The sequence below is a fragment of the Schistosoma haematobium genome, chromosome ZW (genome assembly GCF_000699445.3).
Source record: "Schistosoma haematobium chromosome ZW, whole genome shotgun sequence".
In the NCBI taxonomy this organism is placed as follows: domain Eukaryota; kingdom Metazoa; phylum Platyhelminthes; class Trematoda; order Strigeidida; family Schistosomatidae; genus Schistosoma; species Schistosoma haematobium.
The window spans coordinates 71,447,321-71,467,765 of NC_067195.1; the positions used below are offsets into that span (position 1 = coordinate 71,447,321).

The window sequence follows — 20,445 nt, forward strand, 5'->3', positions numbered from 1 at the left end:
AGCGAATTCCAGCTTTTGACAACTCTTAAGGAGTAGAAGTTATGTCTGCATTCCGTTTTGCTATGTTGTGTCTCCAGTTTCTGGGTGTTACCCCTTAGGTTATTATTCGAACTAAGCTGAAGTAGGTGTTTAAGAGGATGTCCAGAAGTGTTAAGGATGCTATAAGCCATCAGAAGATCACCTCTAAGACGCCTATACTCTAATGGGTAAAGGTCTAGTGAATGGAGGCGCTCTTCATAAGGTTTAGATTTGAGTCCTCGAACTGATTTCGTGGCTCGCCGTTGGATACGCTCCAAAGTGACCTTGTCCTTTTGGCGTGAGGGGGGAGTACTATGTTTCCGTACTTTAAATGGGGACGGATGAAACTATTGAAGATTGTATGGAAAGTTCGTCCGTCAAACTGTCCAAAAATGCGCTTCAACGTTACCAGTGCAAGGTTTTCTCGGAAGGCATTTTTGTCACAGCGTAAGACCTTAAATCATGGGGCACCAGGACTCCTAAGTCTTTTTCGACTTGGGATACTACTAGAGAGGAGTTTCCTAAGTTGTAACTGTAGTTTGCGACGTGTCGCAGATGGACTACTCTACACTTTGAAGTGTTAAAGGTAAGTCCGTTATCGTCTGCCCAACTTTGAAGTCGAGTCAGATCCTCCTTGGTTGCGTATCTCTCTCCAAAGTTTCACGTCGTCGGCAAAAAGTAATAAGTCTGACGTTACCTGTTGAGGAAGATCGTTTATGTAGATCAAGAAAAGAAGAGGCCCTAGTAATGAGCCCTGGGGGAGCTTTCAATTTGGAACGCGTGAGCTTCGTCCTGTTTTTCTGTATGAGCCTTATGTGAATGGACAGGTAGCCCACCTATATGATGTTTGCCGAGGTGGTATGCCCTGTCCTTTACACGTTTTTTTTCATTTAGACAGTCCACAAGTGGAGTGGTCAGCTCCAACGTGCCTTTGTGTTTGGTCCTAGCTTCGTATGGCCTATCCGGGTGCATGTGGATTCCAGGTGGCAATCGACGTCTGTTGGCACGAAATGCTCCCAGAACTGTAGCCGCCATGTGGGAAGATGGAAAGGTTATCTTCATTAGACGGGGTCTAAGATCACCGTCCTTCTTGGCTAGTCTCGTCACATGCTGAGTCAGTATGTGTTTAAGCCTCAAGGACTGTTTGATTAATTTCCATTCCCTGATGTCAGAATTTGATTGAGTAGGGTCTGCATTTTCCGGTATACCTTGCACAATTATGTTTCTTCCGCGGAAAAACTTCTCGCGAGATTCTTTAGGGGTGTTCCGTATGATATTGCGCTCAGAGTACGGTATGTCGGGCAATATTCTTACGTTACCATCGGATTTCAGCAAGTGACTTGCTAGCAAGACGTCCTCTACGTCGGTAGCATTCTTAAGTGTTACTCGGAGAAGCCTCGGGTGATTTAGATGCTTAGAATCCTTTCCTCGAGTGAGCCGGGTGACCGTCAAAGGCTCTATTCTAGGAAGTTCGAGCTTCTTGTTCAATTCACCCCAGAGCATCCTGTCATTTTTGTCCTGCAGACTGAGAGGAAGGTCAGGATTGTCAACGAATGGTTCTGAGTGGAATAGAAGAAGCTACCACTTAAAGGACTTCCGTATCTAGTAGCAGTGGATCACCGATACCTAAAGGGAGGAACCTAGGTATATTATCGATAAAAGAGGAAAAAGAAAAAAAGGTTGGTACATCATAGTGAGGTACTACCCTTAATCTTTAGGAATATGTCAAGTTCTCTCTCAAAGAACTCATGAGAAGTCATTTAAACTAGCTCAGCTGGCAGCGAATTTCAACATTTGACTACTCTTAGGGTGAAGAAGGTGTATCTACAGTCCGTTCTGCTATGTTGTGTCTCCAGTTTCTGGGTGTTACCCTGAAGTTTTGTGTTGGGACTAATCTGAAGCAGGTATTTAAGGAGATGTCCAGAAGTGTTAAGGATACTGCGGGTCATTAAAAAGTCCCATTTAAAATGTCTGTATTCTAATGGGTAAATGTTCAGTAATTGGATGTGCTCTTCATAAGACTTGAATTTGACTCCTTGAACTGATTTCGTGACTCACCATTGGATACATATCAGAGTGTCCTTATCTTTTTGGATTGAGTGGGTACTCTGTTTCCGTACTCTAACAAGGGGACTAACAAAACCTTTGAAGATTATGTGAAAAGTCCTTCCGTTGAACTGTCCGAAAATGCGCTTCAACGTTACTAATGCAAGGTTTTCTCGGAACACATTTTCTAGCAGTTGGTGTAAGAATTCAGATTATAAGGTGTCAACGATCGCAGATCTTTTCAACTTCGGATACCTCTAGAAGGGGGTTACCTAAGTTGTATTCGTAGTTTGCAATGTGTCTCAGATGGACTGCTTCACACTTCAAAATGTTAAATGCAGGTCCGTTGTTATCTCCCCAACTTTGGGGTCGAGTCAAATCCTTCTGAAGTGCCAGTTTATCCAATTGGTTGCATACTTCTCTCCAAAGTTTCACATCATCAGTGAAAAGTAATAAATGTGGCAATACCTGCTGTGGAAGATCGTTTATATAAATCAAGAAGAGGGAATGTCCCAATGCTGAACCCGCGGGGAACCAAACGGGACGTTCTATAAACTGAAAGAAGTTGAAGCTTACCCTGAAGAAGGCACAGGTATTCAGTGTTTGACAACGCTTTAACCAGTAACACCTTCTAATATGAATCGTACCCACTAAGAGAAATCAAAAGATAGAATCGAGGAGGTTCGCAGATATATTTGATAGGTTATCAATATATCGAGGATCGTTTGATCTAATCTAGCCAGCGATTGCAGTAGATGTTGAGCACGGTGTTCCCAATCGTGATCTGGTGCGGATGCATGACCGAGCTCCTTCAGCTAGGTGAGTTCATTAAAACTAATATGGTCGGCATCCAATGTCGAAAACTTACAGATCTATTTATTTTTGGGATTTATTAACCGCTACAGATCACTACACCCGTAGTGGGGTGGTGATGACCCTAAGACGTGGCCAGCCAGAAGCTTAAACTCAATGAGTTTGTCGTTGGTAAACACTCTTCTGATGGCTTGCTAGGTTTAGCAGCGTCTGGTCATCTTTCCTTACTATAAGGGACCATGAAATACAATATAGTAAGAAAATAATGTACAATGAAAATTTTGGTTCCTCGTGAACGTCATCGTTCTTTTTATCGTCTTTTCCAGCCGTCCTGGAAAAAAAAAGAGTATGTAAGTGCATGTCGAAATAAACTCGTACGCGCTTTAAGACATAAATTGGGCGAAAAAAGGGAAAAAACTCAAGCATACTTAGTAGCGCGAAAAAGGATTTTCATAATATGGTTTTCTTGTCTTGTTCTTTTTTTGAAATAAAACTATAAATATATAAGCATATTAAAATAGGTTTTTTTATACTACATATAGTACAAAGAGAAATCGAGATGATATAAAATATCAACTAGTAACTTACGTGCAATAGTCGTTTAAATGTTCTGGAAATCTAACTCTTCTACTAGAACGCGTTGTTTTAAGTTTATTTTCAGATACTGTCAAAGCATCATCGTGCGTGTTGGCCGTCGGATGGGGTATTATAAATGTCGTAGTCGTGCCGTTCGATTGTACTGAAGGAAAATCGACATGGATAGGATTTCCTCCTAAATACGCTGCTTTGAGGCAATCGATGCTGATACTATCTTTGGTTCCGTTCTTATCGATTAAATAGTACTTCGCTTCGCGTTTAAGAACTTTGAAAGGTCCTTCGTATGCTGATTTGAAAGGTCGTCGATGCGGGTCTCGACGTAGGAAGACGTGTGTACTATATCGTAAGTCAGGTTGAACGAAAACATCAGTTGATTGCGGTCGAGTGGAAACAGGTTTAACTGAACGCATTGCGTTTGTAACTCTGTTCGTGTAGGGGGTTAGATCCGTGTTCATTGAAGAGGATGAAGGATCCACGAATTCTCCTGGAAGTCGAAGTGTTGTTCCATAAACCAGTTGAGCCGCAGTGTATCCAATGTCAGCTTTCACTGCATTGCAAATACCTAGTAAGACGAGTGGAAGAGCGTCGGTCCACTGAGAAATGTTTGCTGCTGATAGTGAGGCTTTTAGTTGTCGGTAAAGCGTTCTACCAACTCGTTTGCTTGCGGGTGGTAGGCGGTCGTTCGGAAGCGAGTGATTCCTAATCGTGCAGTCAGACAACGGAAAAGTTCGGATTCAAACTGACGTCCGCGGTCTGTAGTGATGGTTGAAGGGCAGCCGAAGCTTGCTACTCATCGTTCGACGAAGGCACGGGACACTGTTTCAGCAGTGATGTCCTTGGTGGGTACTGCCTCTGGTCATCGAGTGAAACGGTCTGCGCACGTTAAGAGATAGGAGTATCCATTTGAATCCGGCAAACGCCCTACCAAATCCAGATGAACATGTTCGAAACGAGCGTCGGGAGTTTTAAATGAGCCTAAGGGACATTTATTGTGTCTGATAACCTTGGATTTTTGGCAGCTTACACAGGAGCGTGCCCACTCCCTCACGTCTTTATTCATGACAGGTCAGCAAAACCGTTCTGCTATAAGCTTGATGGTTGCATGAACACCTGGATGAGAAAGTTTGTGCAACGTATTGAAGACGTTGCATCGATAACGTTTTGGTACGATTGGGCGATCCCTACCTGTAGATGTGTCACAAGGTAAGGTTTCCTTACCTGTTCCCATCTGTCTGATGTGTAGCTTGAGGGTTGTAGACGATAACTTGTGCCGAAGATCAGTGTCTTCTTTTTGAAGCAGAGCGAGCTTCAGAAAGCCGATTCCTTGGAAACTGTTCAAGGAAGTTATTCGAGAAAAGGCATCTGCGACTACATTACTTGCTCCAGATGTAAGATCCATTTTGAATGTTTTGTGTGTTGGTGAAAATCCCTCCATTTATATACTTGTACTTTGTTCCTATGGATCCCCTTAGTTGTACATCGTTGTCTTTTGATTACGTTTGAATTGTTAATACTTGTGTTTTTTATTATAGTTTTTGTCTTTCTTACGCCTTCACTAAGTTTGTGTTTCTTCCCGAACTGCATCTGTGTTGTTTTACTTGACACTTGTTCCTGGCGGTAGCCATATTGCTTTGCTCCTCCTTTTGTGTGCGTTCTATCCAGTCAGGATAGAATAACGTTCATTTGTTGTGACTGGTAATTGTTCCTCATCTTTTAGCAACTTCTTAATTTATTGTAATTTAGATTTGATTGGTTGAACAATTATTGGTTGAATAGCCGGGTGGTATTATTTGTTTACGTAACGATTTACACTTAAATTTATGATGAATTGTAGAACCGCTATTTATCCGATTACTTGTTTTGATTTCGACGGGAAAGGGCGTGTGTCTAAAGTCCACGGTCGGCTATTCTTCTATCCAAACCGTAGTTTGGATTCTACACCAGGAATGTGCTGGATGTTTGAAGTAAACTGCGAAATGTAGTCCAGTTGTCGAGACTCACGAGGTGAGTACTTGTCTGGAGAGGAGCTTAAAGAGAAGGTAAGAGGTTTATGGTCAGTGAAAAGGGTAAGTTAACGGCCTTCGATATAGTGTTGAAAATGTCATACAGCACAATACATAGCTAGGAGTTCTCTACCGAATGTGCTGTACCTCGATTCAGTGTCTAGCAACCGTCTAGAGAAAGATGCCAAAGGTTGCCATGAGTTGTTAACCCATTGTTGTAAGACTCTTCCGATTGCTGAGTCGAATGCGTCTGCAACGGAGTACAACTAGAAATGGACCAAAGAAGCACTAACTTCAACGTTTCAGGAGGTGATGGGTTACAACAAGCATAATCATAAGAAATGGATCTCTATGGGAACCATGAACAAGGTTCAAGAAAGTAAGAACAAGAAGATAACAATTAATAACAGCCGAACAAGTGCAGGGAAAGTCAAGGCACAAGTTGAATACACAGAAGTAAACAAGCAAGTAGAGAACAACATTAGAGTCATCAAGCAGAGGTACGTGGAACAGCTAGCAACGATAGCGGAAAATGCTTCAAGAGAAGGAAGTATGAGACACTTATATGACATAACGAAGAAACTAGCAGGGAAACATAGCAAACCAGATAGACTAGTCAAGGATAAAGGTGAGATAATCACTGAGATTTAAGAACAGAGTAACAGATGGGTAGAACACTTTGAAGACCTCTTGAATAGGTCAGATCCATTGAGTCCACCGTACATCGAAGTAGTACACAAATACTACCCTATAGATGTCATTCCACAAACGTTCTAAAGAATCAATGGCTGGTTATGTCTATAAATAAATAATCACTTCGTTTCTTAGGTTCCCACCAAGTCGATCTGGTCTGATGTGTCTCAAGACCATCCCTCTTGCATGTGATCTGCCAATTGAGGGACATTATTATCCCATCATATTAGTGTGACTGATAATTTTTATTCATTCTGATAAGACGTACAACACTGTTCGGTATGTTCGTGTGTTCCACTTAATGACCATAAATCCTTTAATTATTGTACTAATTAGGTTGTTGTTTTCAAATTTAGAAACATAAAGTTTGAAGCCACATAGACTTTGAGGTCGCCAATATTGTGTTTACCATTCTATTAGAGTATTTGTAGGATAAATTATATCCTACATCAGGATGGCCAACAGAATGTGATAAAGCAGAACTACCTGACAATATACTAGCCGAACCACTAAAGTCAAACATAAAAGCCACTGCAATCATGTTCCATGTTCTATTCAGAAAGATTTGTGAGAAGAACGCGTGCAGACAAACTGCAAAGAAGAAGGATGATTCATCAGGATGCTAAAGAAATGAGATCTGAGTTCGTGTGAGAACTGAAGAGGCATCACACTACTATCGGCAATATAAAAACTTTTCTAAAGAGTGTCGCTAAACCGAACGAAAGATTCAGTAGACACCCAACTCAATAGGCCGGATTCCGTAAGGTTAAATTTTGCTCAGACCAAATCGTGACACTACGGATCTTTGTTTAACGATTAACTGAAAGAAGCTCATCTTCATAAATTAACTTTCCTGATTAGTTGATAGCGTGGATATGAACAATATATTTCACACGGAGTCTTAATCATAACCTAGATAACATCATTACTAAAGATATTATTCTGTCCATAACCTAAACGGTTTTTCAGGAGTTCCAATCAGTATACTGCTGATTATCACGATAGGATAATTTGGTATAGACAATGATGTGGCTAGCACGTAAGACCATATAAATTAGGTAGTCACATAATCGTAAATCTGTAGAATCATGGTCTACTTCGTTATTAGTACTGCTCTAATAATAGACCTAGTTCTAAAATCGTAGACTTGCCATGATATAACTGCCTAATCTATAAGATCTTACGTAGAAGTCATACTATCGTCTACACCAACTCGTCATATCGTAACAATCACCAATACATGATGTAGAACAATCTTAGGCTTGAGACAGAACAGTATATTTATTATGAATTGGAGATGTGCATCACGAGTGAATTATCTTCTGGTCCGTCCTCGAAGTACGGTCAATCGTTAAAACAGCAATATACGGCTAAAATAACAAGAAAACTGAATCCCGATTCTGGTGCCACGGTGCTTCCGTAAGTTGAAAGTAATCGAGTTGATTATTATGAGAAATTTTCACAACAAACCCTCCGTTTTTAAACTTCAAGAGCAAAATTTCCAAGGTACCTAACCAAAATGATATGAAAACGAGATATCTAAGGTCAACATTATAAACTAACAAGTCCAAAGTTTGAATAGATGAGTGTATCTCAAACCTGGTTAAAATAATAACATTCAAGATAACAGTTTGTAGCGTGGCGTCGAGTCGAGATTGACTATGAACACCGCTACCAAAAAACACGTGCCAAGTAAATCAGAAGGCGAAGGTTGAACGTAACCAAATAAATCCATAAAATCCCCGAGAAGCCAAATATCAGAAGGCAGTTAATAGACCAAATTGAGATATATTTGCTGGCGATCTCTTGGTATCGAAAGGATACCGAGATCGTGCCAGGATACAAGCTTGGTTACAGAACGTAACCGAATTCGCGCAAAGTCACAATCAAAGTGTGTGAATAAAAATGGGAGCACAATATAGCTGTCATTAGCACAGTCAAACAAAAGCACATTAAAACAAACACTGGTACGGTTGGTTATAATAATAATTGTTTTTATTAAACCAGTCGTGTTCTCGTGATAAATGTGAGTCACTACAAGTTAATGGTCATTTGAGTAATTTGAGTTTCTTCCGCAGCATAGTGTATAGTAATACTATTTAGACCAGAATCAATGTCAAAGACTAATTTCAATAAATTGTCTGGTGGGTTTATTTACTTGGACACCCGAAACACTCTGTCTCACCGCAGAATCATAACATTTGCGAGTTGGTGATATTAATCTTATCTCCTCACGGATGTCTTTGTCTGACATAATTACTCTTATCACTCCTAGAGAAACAGGATACTCCTAAAAATTCCAGTTAAAACACACAAACTTACACGAGGAGCCTAAAAGACATTATACAGAAATTAGCCAGTGGATTCAAATTAGGCACAGAGTCATATTTCTCAAGCAAACTAAAACGTATAAAAACTAGCATTATCGTTATTATCACGACTCATCATACCAGCAATCATACGTCAACAATTCTATGCTCATGATGCTACTCAGCTGCAATGTCACAGAGATTAAACGATCACGTGCTTTCCGAAGGCTTCTGCATTCCTTTTGGAACTGAAATGGGGTCATCTTTCAGATACACAACCGTCATGTATAAAACCAATTTCGAAATCTGAACATTAAACCCGTGTTTGAAATTTGGAGCAGCTATACAGGAATAAATTTAAAGGTCACAGACTAAAATAAAAAAAGAACTTTCCAACCTTTTTGCGCAGAAGGACCGGAGGATATATATCTTTCCACTCTTTATTCTGGATTGAGAGTGTACGTTTTGCCAGATTGTTTTACGATGGACTACGCTTTGGTCCTCGAGGTTTACATGATCTTCCAAACCAAAAGTGATGATAAGAAAGTATGTCACCGTAAAATGAGGGAACAAAGATAGAAGAGATTTCATCGATAGGTTCTTTACACACAGCTAAACATAACTTGTTGAAACTATCCACACTGTAATAACAACTTCCTTTGAAACATCGAAGGCGAGGATTATTCTTTTTTCATCATGTACTACAAATATTATTGTGATCTATTCGGTATTTCATATTTACCAAGGGATATTTGTGGTCGTTTCAGTAAAATTGGTTGATGTATTGAAAAGAGCGAGAAGTCGAAAACTGCGGTACGCATGCGTTTAAAATGAACAGTCTAAGAAATATCGCAAATGTCGGTATCATAGGTGGAGGTTTCATTGGTGCTGCTGCAGCTCTTACTTTAGGCTTGTCTCAGTCATTATATACAGGTACGTTGGACAAAATAAACACAGTTTAGTCAAATAGTGGATGGAGGCCATCGAGCAATCATGTTTAGTCGTATTGGTGGAGTGCAAGATGAAATATTTACCGAAGGCTTACACTTCAGGTATTTTGGTTGACTTAAATAAATTATTCTAGAATCCCGTGGTTTCAGTACCCTATTATATATGATATTAGATCTCGACCACGAAAAATAACGTCACCAACTGGTAGCAAAGGTTAGTGACCAAGGCCATTAATTTGTTATATATATATATATATATATAAGTTATATACAAGTTCAACCGACAATTTTTATCCTTTGAGGTGGACATTTTCGCTCAAATTAAACTGTCGACTGGCAGCACTTGTAATATACTCTAATATCATGAGGTCCCTCACTTTACGATGTTATGTGCAGCTGTTTAATGTCAATTAGCTTTGCTTCACCCCGTCAGCACGGTTTTAGGAAGATCCACTTACGCATAATGGACCCGTTGAGTGCGGTTGATGAACCATCTCATGTGACCGTAAGGATAGAAGTGGCATAATACGCCACAATTTTTTAAAAGCTTTCGATAGATTTGAGTACATGTGCCCTATCAATAAACTTAAGTTACTAAGTACACAGTCTTCACTGTTAAACTCATTAATTTACTTTTCTAGGATCTGTGCAGGTTACTGGTTTTCTCAGACCTAGTCTCACAGAGCTCGATACCAGAAGCTTTCTTTCTAATTTACATAAATGACCCTCTTCAGCAAATAAAAGCTGGGTCGTTACTTACTTTCAATGATATTAGGCTTAAGAAGTGTCTGACAACCTCAACGTTAGGCGGAAAGCCCGATTCTCGACTACTTTAAGTGTAAAGTCCATCTGAGACATTGCAAATTTCATAATTCCCTACCAATATTCCCGGGTTGATAATTACTTGTAGAAGCCCGGGTATTTTGTTCGTTAGGACCGTCAAACGAAAGTTTCAGCAACTTTTCACCACATCTTGATCCAGATAATAAGTTTAACAGTGGCCTCTTAGGTTAGCTTATTCATTTCCTATTTACTTTGACAATTACTATAGGTGAACTTAATAAATTTATTTCCAGTTCCAGAACAAACCAAAATCAGTTCTTGTTGTGTCTGCTTTTATTAACTCATCCTGTTCTAGTTTGTAACGTATTCGTCTTGCTTCTACTATTTTGTTGCATTTCTATCCATTCATTCATTGTTCTTTTTTTAGATCTTCAAACGGTTAACCTCACATTGCGCGTATTGTCTCGACCTGAAGTGTCACAGCTTCCACACATCTATCGTACTCTGGGGACTGATTATGATGAACGGGTTTTACCATCCATAGTCAATGAGGTTCTAAAGGCAGTTGTTGCTAAATTTAATGCTAGTCAGTTAATTACTCAGCGTCAGCAAGTATCATTGCTGATTCGCAAACAGCTTGTCGAAAGAGCCAGTGATTTCCATATAATTGTTGATGATGTCTCCATCACTGATTTAACTTTTTCACAAGTTTACTCTGCTGCTGTTGAAGCAAAACAGGTTTGTTTATTTACTTGATTTTTGGTTATCCTCTTTTTCAACAAGGTAAATACAAGTTCAACTTTTGTAGTCATCATAAAAGAGGGGCTAGTAAAGTTAACGCAATCTCGTAGACATTTCTATACAACAAGTGGTAAACTCACCTTAATTCATTGGTTTATCGGAAATTGTTCCCACCTAGTGTACTTTGACTGTAAGGTTTTCGACTACTTTACGTCCCCTTTTTAAAAGCTTCTTGTTCTTTTCTGTGTAAGTACTATCAGTGACGGTGACCATATGAACAATATTCGTAAAATACACGAGCCTCTGATTTACTCATTTTGTTAGGTAAAATAACATCTTATAAAGCTCAAGTATTAAGTAGTAGGTATCATTGAAGAATTGCTCATTCATCATGGTACCTAACAAGCGAGTGATGTGAAAGCTAAGCGCATCGTTTAAAACAGAACGGTAACTAAGTTGATAAATCTCTGAACATTTATTTCTGAACGTTGCAAGGCTCTTAAGCTAAAATGTTAATCCATAAACTCATTGTTTTCTGAGTTTGTAAGCTCGAATTGAACCAATGCACTAGGTGACATTATACAAAAACATGCACAGTTGTATTCACTCGTCGTCTAAGTTTCCAGTTTGATATTTCATCCTTTTAATCCTCAGATCCAGCTCCTTCCTCTCAGGCTACATTCCGTATGTTCGACTTTTCAATGCAAAAAATAATGCCACCAATTATCTTTCCATTTTATTGGTTTCTTGTTTCACTGTTCTGGTGTCCAGTTGACATTTTAAGCCAATACACGTTTTTTAGCACATTTTATTTGTGACTAGTTATCGAAGCTCAATTTTGTCGCTGATTTGTGACATCTTCAAAGTTCTTGGGGTCTCAAAACTGTGGATATTGCAATACACGTTGTATTATGGTATTTACTTTCTGTGCTTTTTCTAAATAAACTTTCCACCATAGTTTGACAAAAGTTTGTTTCGAATCGTGACTTTAAAGTTTTGAGATTATGCCCATAAAGTATTTCAGTGGCTCACTTGAAACAGCACATCAAATAGTCCTGTATATCTCTTATGCAACTTCAACTGTTTTTATTCATTTCGTGTAATATAATGTTACACCTTATGAACCTCAGCATTTGTACTTTTGACACTAATTTGAAGTCTAATTGCTTATTTTGACACAAATATTGGCACAAAGGAGTACCAAAATATGTATGCTCCACAAAAGTGATTGGATTTCAGGCATATGCTTCACTGTCTAGTTACCTAAACACTTCTTATTACGTAACCTAGTGATTCTTAATGAATGTTATTTCAATGTCTATTTTCCCAAGTCATTGACCTACTCGTATTATGAAACATTGGTTCAAGCCTTCATTCTTTTCCCTACTAGTACACCTGACATCACACTACCTACTTGTACTTTTTACTCATGCAATCTATTCGATTGTTATCATTGACTGATAAACTGCTTCAATTGGTTTAATATTTCCGTATGTACATGTAAATATTACTGCATGTTAAAGTAAACCGTGACGAGGGTCTAATTGAAAGCAATATTTTCCGCTAATATATGTTCTTGTCCACAATATGGAGATTTTTGGTATTCTAAGAAACTTTCAAAATCGATAACTTTATGTGGTGCTCTTCAGGGTTGTCCTCTCCTCCAACTTTGTCATAGACATGTTTTTAGAGGTAACACATCGTTTTAATTTTCAGTACTTTATCTTGTACCAGGGAATTCACTTGTTGACTTGAAACATGCAGATGATATAATTCTGTTCAATAAAGACGTCGACAAAATGGAGTCTTCTGACAATTAAAGCATATTTTGCATGCTTTTCTTTTCTTCCAAATGCAGTGTTACTTCAAGATTGGTCTGCATTAACGCCTGGACTTATGATAGAGGGTGAAGTAGTCAACCTTACCTATCACTCCACGTATTTCCGAGTCTCGCTAGGCGTAATTTGTCTCACGGAATGTTGGCTGGAATTCAGAAATCTCGACCAACGTTTGCAAAATTTCCTCACTATTGTCTTAGGCGTAATATCCGTCTGCCAATTGAAGAACAGTTTTAACGACCGGCAGTTCGTTCCATTCTACCTCATGGATATGGAACATGGCCATTGATAATGGAGGATATTCGTAGGTCAGCAGAGCTCGATCATAGGTGTCTTCGGACCATTGCTCGTATATTAAGGGACCATCAAGTCAGCAATCCTAAGGTTAGACTCAAAGTACTAAGAATGGCAAATCGATTGATAAGGTAGTAAATATTCATCAACCTAGGTGGTTGAGAGATATGCTACGTGCCCCTAACTACCACCTACCTTGACGGGCGATGATGGGTAGTGTAGGAGTAAGTTGTAAGGGAGATAGAGTTGGCCAAATCAAAACAGAACCAGTTTATCGAGGCACTTACAGAGTCATTCAAGTAGGTCCAGACTACTTGGTTGGGATGTGCACAGTGATGATAATAGCTAGATACTTGAAATCTTTTGGGATGGCACAAGTGAATTCCTTCTTTGTCTTCTCATAGATCCAAAGTTCCTAAATTACTTTTCCTTATTTTCTCAACTCGCATCCTTGATATTTAGTCTTTTCTGTTATCACTCATATTGTTGCTACCTTTGCTACTCTGGGATTCGCCCTAACAATTTCATCTTGCTGTGCTAACGAGATATGGCAAATTGAACGACTGCATCCATGTGCATGGAGGGTCCACCGAGCGGAGTTGGAAAATCCTGATTCCAAACCAATGGCTCCAGTATCCTGGAGGAACAAATGGCGTACCAACCAATCGTTGATCGCCGGCTACCATGGTACTGCATCTCCCGGCGTTGCTCCACTGCCTTGTGGATCAGGCCTTTAGGTCGAGGGCTCCGGGTGTGACCCCCTAAGACCACCTGCTTCGGTCTGGGCACCCTGGCATTATCACCGCTCACACATAAATCAAGTGGCTTGTGTAGCGCATATGTTTTCGGTGCCCATTTGTACCAATATTTGTGTGTTCAAATAAAATAAAAATCCATGTGCCAGGTTCTATGTTGCACATGACAATACAACAGGGGCCAAATTATCTCTGCAGCATGATCAACAGTTCACACTAAGCTTAGACATCAACCTATTCTTAGCACGTTATTTGTAATTCGGTGTTCTAACTAAGATGTACTGTCTAGTACCTTTTTATTCCGATTCCAATGAATAGGCCATCCACTTTTTATTGTCCGGATCTATTTAGTCATTCATAAATATTTCATATCCTATTTTTTAAATATCCGTATATTGTTATAACTTCATTTGTCAGATTGCTTTACAAGAAGCACAGCGTGCGCAGTTCCTCGTAGAACGTGCGAAACAAGAACGTCAGCAGAAGATAGTTACTGCTGAAGGTGAAGCTCAGGCGGCAAAACTGATTGGTGATGCCCTTTCTCAAAATCCCGGATATCTTAAGCTTCGGAAAATAAAAGCGGCTACGCAAATTGCTCGAACGGTAAGACCTACTTTAAATTAGCTTCTCATGTCCCACTTATTCAGTCTTCTTAACCAGTAAGTTCCTAGAAAGTAAACTCATGAAATCAACATATCAAAGATAACTCAAATTCCGTATTTTGAGTTTTACGCAACCCATTATCATAATCTCTTCTCCAACGTTAGAAGTTACTAGCTTTTGAAATGTATGCAAAATTACTGTTTTTTGAACTGAATTAATTTGGAGACGTATTCACGAATCTTAACTGAGAACATTGAGGCAGTAGACACCTTTCGTGTTTTTTCTAACTATCTTCTGAAAACACTGTGCTATTTTGAGAACAACGTAAGGTGTTTTTTTCATTCCTTTATTATTATTGTCCAAAGTTTCGCAGCACTTTAACTACTCATGATTCTAATTATGACGATGTGATCTACTGATTGCCACATACACACAACTTAGGATCATTTTAAATGTCTGGAAACTAATCTGTTATTTCAGTCAAACAAGTCCTGCTTAGGTTTGTTCAACATATTTTCCGGATCATAACTTATGTATATATAGCCATGATAATAAACTTGTTAATTGTCTGTCCTTTTTCATTTAAAGCTGTATAATGTAGTTAATAGTAATTAATTTTCATATTTCTGGTCAAATGTGTTCAAACTAAAGGTTTGCAATTGTGACAATAGAGTTAAATTTTCCTTTTTTAGGTTGCTCAGTCTCAAAACCGTGCATTTCTACATTCTGGCTCTTTAATCCTCAATGTTGCTGATCCTAAATTCGACGCTGGTCTGGATGTTTTGAAGAAAAAATAAATTGAAGTGTTGGATAGTATTAACATCTTTAAAAAAGTCTTAGACTAGCATTTCCGAATGTATTTTGTACTGTGTTACGTTCCTTAATTTAATTGAACACTATTTCTGTGAATACGATTGATGTACAAGCAAGTAAAATAAAAATCTTATCTTGAAGTTTTTCCTTTGTTGATTTATCGTTGTTGACAATTAAATTTTCAGTTTCAATCACTGCGTTAGGAATTGAGAACCCACTTCATCTATTATGGGTTTATGAAACTAGGTAGTCTCATAAACTCTCCCACAGTAGTTGTGACTAAAATTTACTACAACAGCTTTTTAATTTAATTACATACCAAATAAAGTACTTCAACAAAAGCTCTTGACCACTTTATGTGTTTGTGCACGGGAAAGTATGTAGGCAATTAATGATGGTAAGTAATTTCCAATTAGATTCAAAAAGTCAAAAACCCAGTATTTTAAATTGATACTGTACTAAGTTTGCTACATAACCTAGTATTCTAATCACTAATCAATGAGTTTATCCAAATTAATTTAGCTAGTTGTTTGTGCATGCGTTGCATATCGAACTGGTTTACAATATATCGTTTATGGTGTGGTTTAAACCATTACTATTCTGATTGTAAACGTATCACCTGGTACATGAAAATCCATCAAATTTAGAAAAACTATCAATACCCAACCAAACAAGAACAGAACTATGTTTTGATCTTGAAAACGTATCAATGTGTGCGATATAATGCATGTTAGTGTCAAATTCTTGCATTTGTGGTAATCGCAGATTATACAAGACCAAATAAATATGATTGTAATGAACTTATCAAAATCGAAGCAAATTAGGGGATTCATGAAATATTGATTTGTGTAAAGTCAGTGGGACTTTTTTCCCCGGATGGTTCGTTTGCGTATTATAATATGGTATCAATACTTCAATGTCCGGGTTTATGCTAACGCTGAAAAGTAGGGTTTAGTTTCGTAACATTTTCATATTTGTAATTGCTATCATTCTTGGATCGACGCTCTTGAAAAACGATTAAGATCAGGATTTTAAGGAGTGATCCACTACTAGGTTGATCATGTTATATTGTAGAAAACGTCTTATCTAAGTGGCTCAGATCACGGAATATTTATGTATTTCTCATTAAATACAAGTCAGTTTTGGGCGTTGTAATGATTCGTTAAAATGTTGATTTCGCTGCTGGTATAACCGTTTGTTATGATTACGGAATAAATTACTATTTGCTACTTGATCAGTGTAACAAGATTGAAATGACTCAATGCTAAGCAGAATGTAAGGCTATAGATGAAAATTCGTTTATGCACTAAACACTGATCACAACGACACCAAAATACACAAAAGGAAATATATTTTAAATGCCCTGTCAATAGACAAATTTGAATGTGTCGAACTGCGATTAGTTAAAACTAATTAGTTAATAACTTGGTGTAAGCATACAGTTCACGGAATCACCAGGTTTGCTGGTTTAACTAATAAATGTAACTAAACTAAGTATTTTGCTACTTTTTAGTAGATGCTATACTAAATGGCTTCAATGATGCGTAAATAGGTTAAAAGCATTCAGCGGATGTAGTGTCTCACTTTCGTAGGACAGATCAGACTTGGAGAAAAAGGTAGTAGAATATGAAAACTATCATCAAGTGTTGTATGTATCAACATTGTTCATTGGTTGCTGTGTTTTAATTAGAATGATGTTATGCTGTAACTACTGTTTGGTTTGAATTATTTACGGGGACAATGAGGCTCAAATAAACATCTTAATGAACAAGTACCTTTGTATATGCGATATTATTCTGCTTTTCTGAACTTATTTTCCACCCGCATTATTCAGTTTGGAAGTTTCAGACCTACATATGAAGTCTGTAATTATGGTTAAGACATGGGCAAAAGCTCATTAATTTTATTGATCTAAAGTGATTGGAACTGGTCTAGTTGATGTTCAGTTGCCCGGACCTTAGAAGGGTATCCAAGAAACATCAGTTAGCCCAACCATATTTAGCTGAATTCTCAGTCATACCGTTTTGAAAAGGCATAATGATTCGGTTCGGGTGTATGTTGTGAGTTTCTTCATTGAAGCACTGATACAATCAAAACTATTATTATTTTCTTTTATAAATGACGACATTTTCCACAATCACCATTGATTGTGTTGACATTGTTTAGGGGATATCAAGATCTAAATGTTTGCGCAAGTTATGATTAAATATAGTGAAATGATGGGTGAACATGCATATATTCCTTATATAGAACTTCTAATTGAGCAGTCAGTCAAGAATTTACAGAACAGAGAGGTATTTTAGCTAACACTGTAACTGTAATGAAATCCAATCCAGGGAAAAGTATTTAGCTACCATGTAGAATGTATGGAGCAGAAAGTATCTTCGCTCCTCCATAAACATACAAAACTTGAAAACAAGTTACTTGCGAATTCTGTATGAGTGTCTCATTTCATTTAACAATTCGGAATGTATATATTTGTTGGTAGTAAAAGTTTATAACATCTCATCCCTAGAAGACATGATTTATTGCATAACTGGTTAATACATTTAAGAATAAGTCAGGGGCATCTGTTCAATGAACAACATAAACTCTTTAAAATGTTGCTTTTATTAGTTCATATTATTTTGCTGAAATATTTTTACTTCATGTCTATCTGAGCATATATATATATATATATATATATATATATATATATATATATATATATATATATATATATATATAGTAATTTACCAAATTACCATTAGTAACAATAGCGAGATATTAGTAATTTAAATTCGTAACTGGTAGATGTTATTTAAATGGTAAGATACATTTACTAACTGATTTTGTCAGTGTATAAACTAACTCAATCAAAAATGTAGATTAGAGAAAATTCCAGTAATTTAATCAAGATATATTGTGTTAACTCATGAAGTTAGTTTCTGGAATGTGGACTTTCGAAGTAGGTTCTGTAAGATTTAGTGTTTGAAAAGATTTAAAAGTGAGTCAATATTTAAGAATATCAACATAATTTCATCAAACCATCATATTGTTTTTTTAGTGACCCGATATCTGACTCTAATTAGGTCGATATTGGATGATTGTTATTGAAATATTCATACAGCGCACCCTTGTATTTACTCATCAACTTGCGTATAGTAACTAATGAAATTAAATAAGTCAAACACAAGAATAAATTTTGAGTACACATATTTCATGCAATCGTTGGTCTGAACAGATAATCAGGGAAAGGAAGAGGAGAGGAAACAGAGAAACTAATCGGAGATGGTATGTGTATCAACTAGATTTAACCAAGCGTAAATTGATATTTATAGTCAAACAAAGATAAGATACAGACATATGATGAATAGGGTAGGCAATATACGCACACACGATCACATAAAAAGCAATACTTCAACGTGAACATAGACGTTAGACACAGCTCAACAAATATCTGGAAACGTGTAAATTTATTTTTGTTCAAGTCCATGCCGTTTGAAAACCGTTAAAGCAACCATGTGAAGGACCATACCGAGTCGTTAAACGGGCAACCAATCACTTCATTATTAACAAAAGTGGAAAGAAGGAAACTGTCTCGATAGATAGAGTAAAACCTGCTTTTTACGATGACCAGAAATAAAAATAAAATACTATTTTAGATAACTCCGCCTGTAGCTCTTCTAGAGTTACTGCCGGTCCCAAGCCCGGGTAAAGGAGGAGGGCTGGGCATGGGGTTAGCGTCCCCATCCCGTAGAAAACTAACTCGCTAAAAAAACGCTTACCAGAAAAAATAATTCAAACTATTTTAGATATACAACCTACACCGTTAATTAGAACGAAATCGGAGAACGACGAGAAACTAAGTAATAATCACACATGCTCAATGCGTTCAGGTAGAGCAGCGAGAAAGCCTAAATGCTATGTTCATTTTGTGAATTAAAAAATTTGTAATAAATGGCATATTATACAATACTCAATCCATTTGTTTTACTAATAAAAACCACACAATGTATATACAATTAGTCACACTTGTACTCGTCTGGCAACATTTTAAATTTTTGTCCTAATTATAAACAGGTAAATTTTCAATTTGTTTTCACTAATTAATTAAAAAATATTTTCTTGTGAATATACCAATAGTTCAATGTATTATTATCATTGTCAACCTAAGACATCATTATCAATTATATTTCCGCTTCTACAGTGCTTAACTAAATACACATAACTCTGTACTCCAATATATTTCACAGGACTAACACGCATGTCATATTTTGTAACATACATACATCTATTAGCGCAATTTTTCCCCACAAAAAGCATTACATAATTATTTTGCATTTACTTTGTTTTTGTGTGCATGTATTCTTTTACCTCCTCACTTGTTGTATATACCAGTGTTACCTCCAGACACTGGTGGGAGTAATGTGGGGATAGCTAACATAGTTATTTTGTAACTAGTTTTTGTTATTATTCTCATGATTTGTACGATTACTGTTATTGACCTTTGACCTTCCTTTCCGGTTTCTCAATCTCTCTTGTATGATACATTGATTATCGCCCATGAAGTACACTACTGCACACATATACTTCTCGTTCATAGAAATCCGCTGTTACGACAAACTTCATGTATTTCATCACTGTTATCGAGATTATTTTGATTTCTTCGTTCTTTATCGAAATGTAATGTTTTGGAACAGTGATATCTAAACTTACATGATTACCTATTTAAGAAATTTTCAATAAAATTAACTTGAATGTATAACAATAAAAAACTAGTCTTGATAACAAATGACAAATAGATTTTCTTCTAATCACTGAAAAGTCCCCAATATATTAAAACATAGATATATGAACGACGAACATTCTCTGCAATAAATTCTCTTCAGGTTCTAAAATTACACATTCCAAATAATAATGCAAAGAGTGTCCAGGTTTGAAGTAAATACATCGTTTGAAATTATAACAGATGAATTCGGGATGATTTTGATTATTAACCTGAAGAAGTCCAGACAAGTTAGCTGGACGAAACGTTGAAATTATTTAAATTTCAATAGCTGAGATTATTTCAAATATAATTTCCACATATAATGAATTCGGGATTGCATGCAAAATAACATAAAATTGTTAATGTTGCGATGACTAGTATGTAATGTTAACTTGAATAAGTTTATACATCAAATGAAATCGTAATTTTTGTTTGTTTA

The 20,445-nt window shown here is 37.2% G+C and overlaps 1 protein-coding gene across 3 annotated transcripts; it reads left to right on the plus strand.

Annotated features, from left to right (window-relative positions):
• The first annotated feature begins 9,258 nt into the window (after window positions 1-9,258).
• PHB2_1 (Prohibitin-2, subunit of the prohibitin complex (Phb1p-Phb2p)) lies at window positions 9,259-15,470 on the plus strand. Of its 3 annotated transcripts, none has more exons than XM_051212217.1 (6): window positions 9,259-9,412; window positions 9,450-9,531; window positions 9,564-9,643; window positions 10,640-10,950; window positions 14,258-14,443; window positions 14,488-15,470. In XM_051212217.1, exons 1-6 carry the CDS (start codon window positions 9,310-9,312, stop codon window positions 14,494-14,496), a joined length of 771 nt encoding a protein of 256 aa, XP_051072370.1. In that variant the 5' UTR covers window positions 9,259-9,309; the 3' UTR covers window positions 14,497-15,470. The 3 variants fall into 3 exon arrangements, with proteins under 3 accessions (XP_051072370.1, XP_051072369.1, XP_035586083.2); XM_035732646.2 differs by having other exon boundaries at window positions 9,274-9,412; window positions 15,136-15,470; XM_051212216.1 differs by having other exon boundaries at window positions 14,258-15,470.
• The last annotated feature ends 4,975 nt before the right edge of the window (window positions 15,471-20,445 follow it).

What these genes read in the sequence shown, in the direction of transcription:
- PHB2_1 (XM_035732646.2), top strand. Translation starts at nt 9,310, where the DNA reads ATGAACAGTCTAAGAAATATCGCAAATGTCGGTATCATAGGTGGAGGT. An exon ending in CTGCTGTTGAAGCAAAACAG is followed by an intron (nt 10,951 to 14,257) that starts GTTTGTTTATTT and finishes TTCATTTGTCAG; the next exon opens with ATTGCTTTACAAGAAGCACA. An exon ending in CTACGCAAATTGCTCGAACG is followed by an intron (nt 14,444 to 15,135) that starts GTAAGACCTACT and finishes TTCCTTTTTTAG; the next exon opens with GTTGCTCAGTCTCAAAACCG.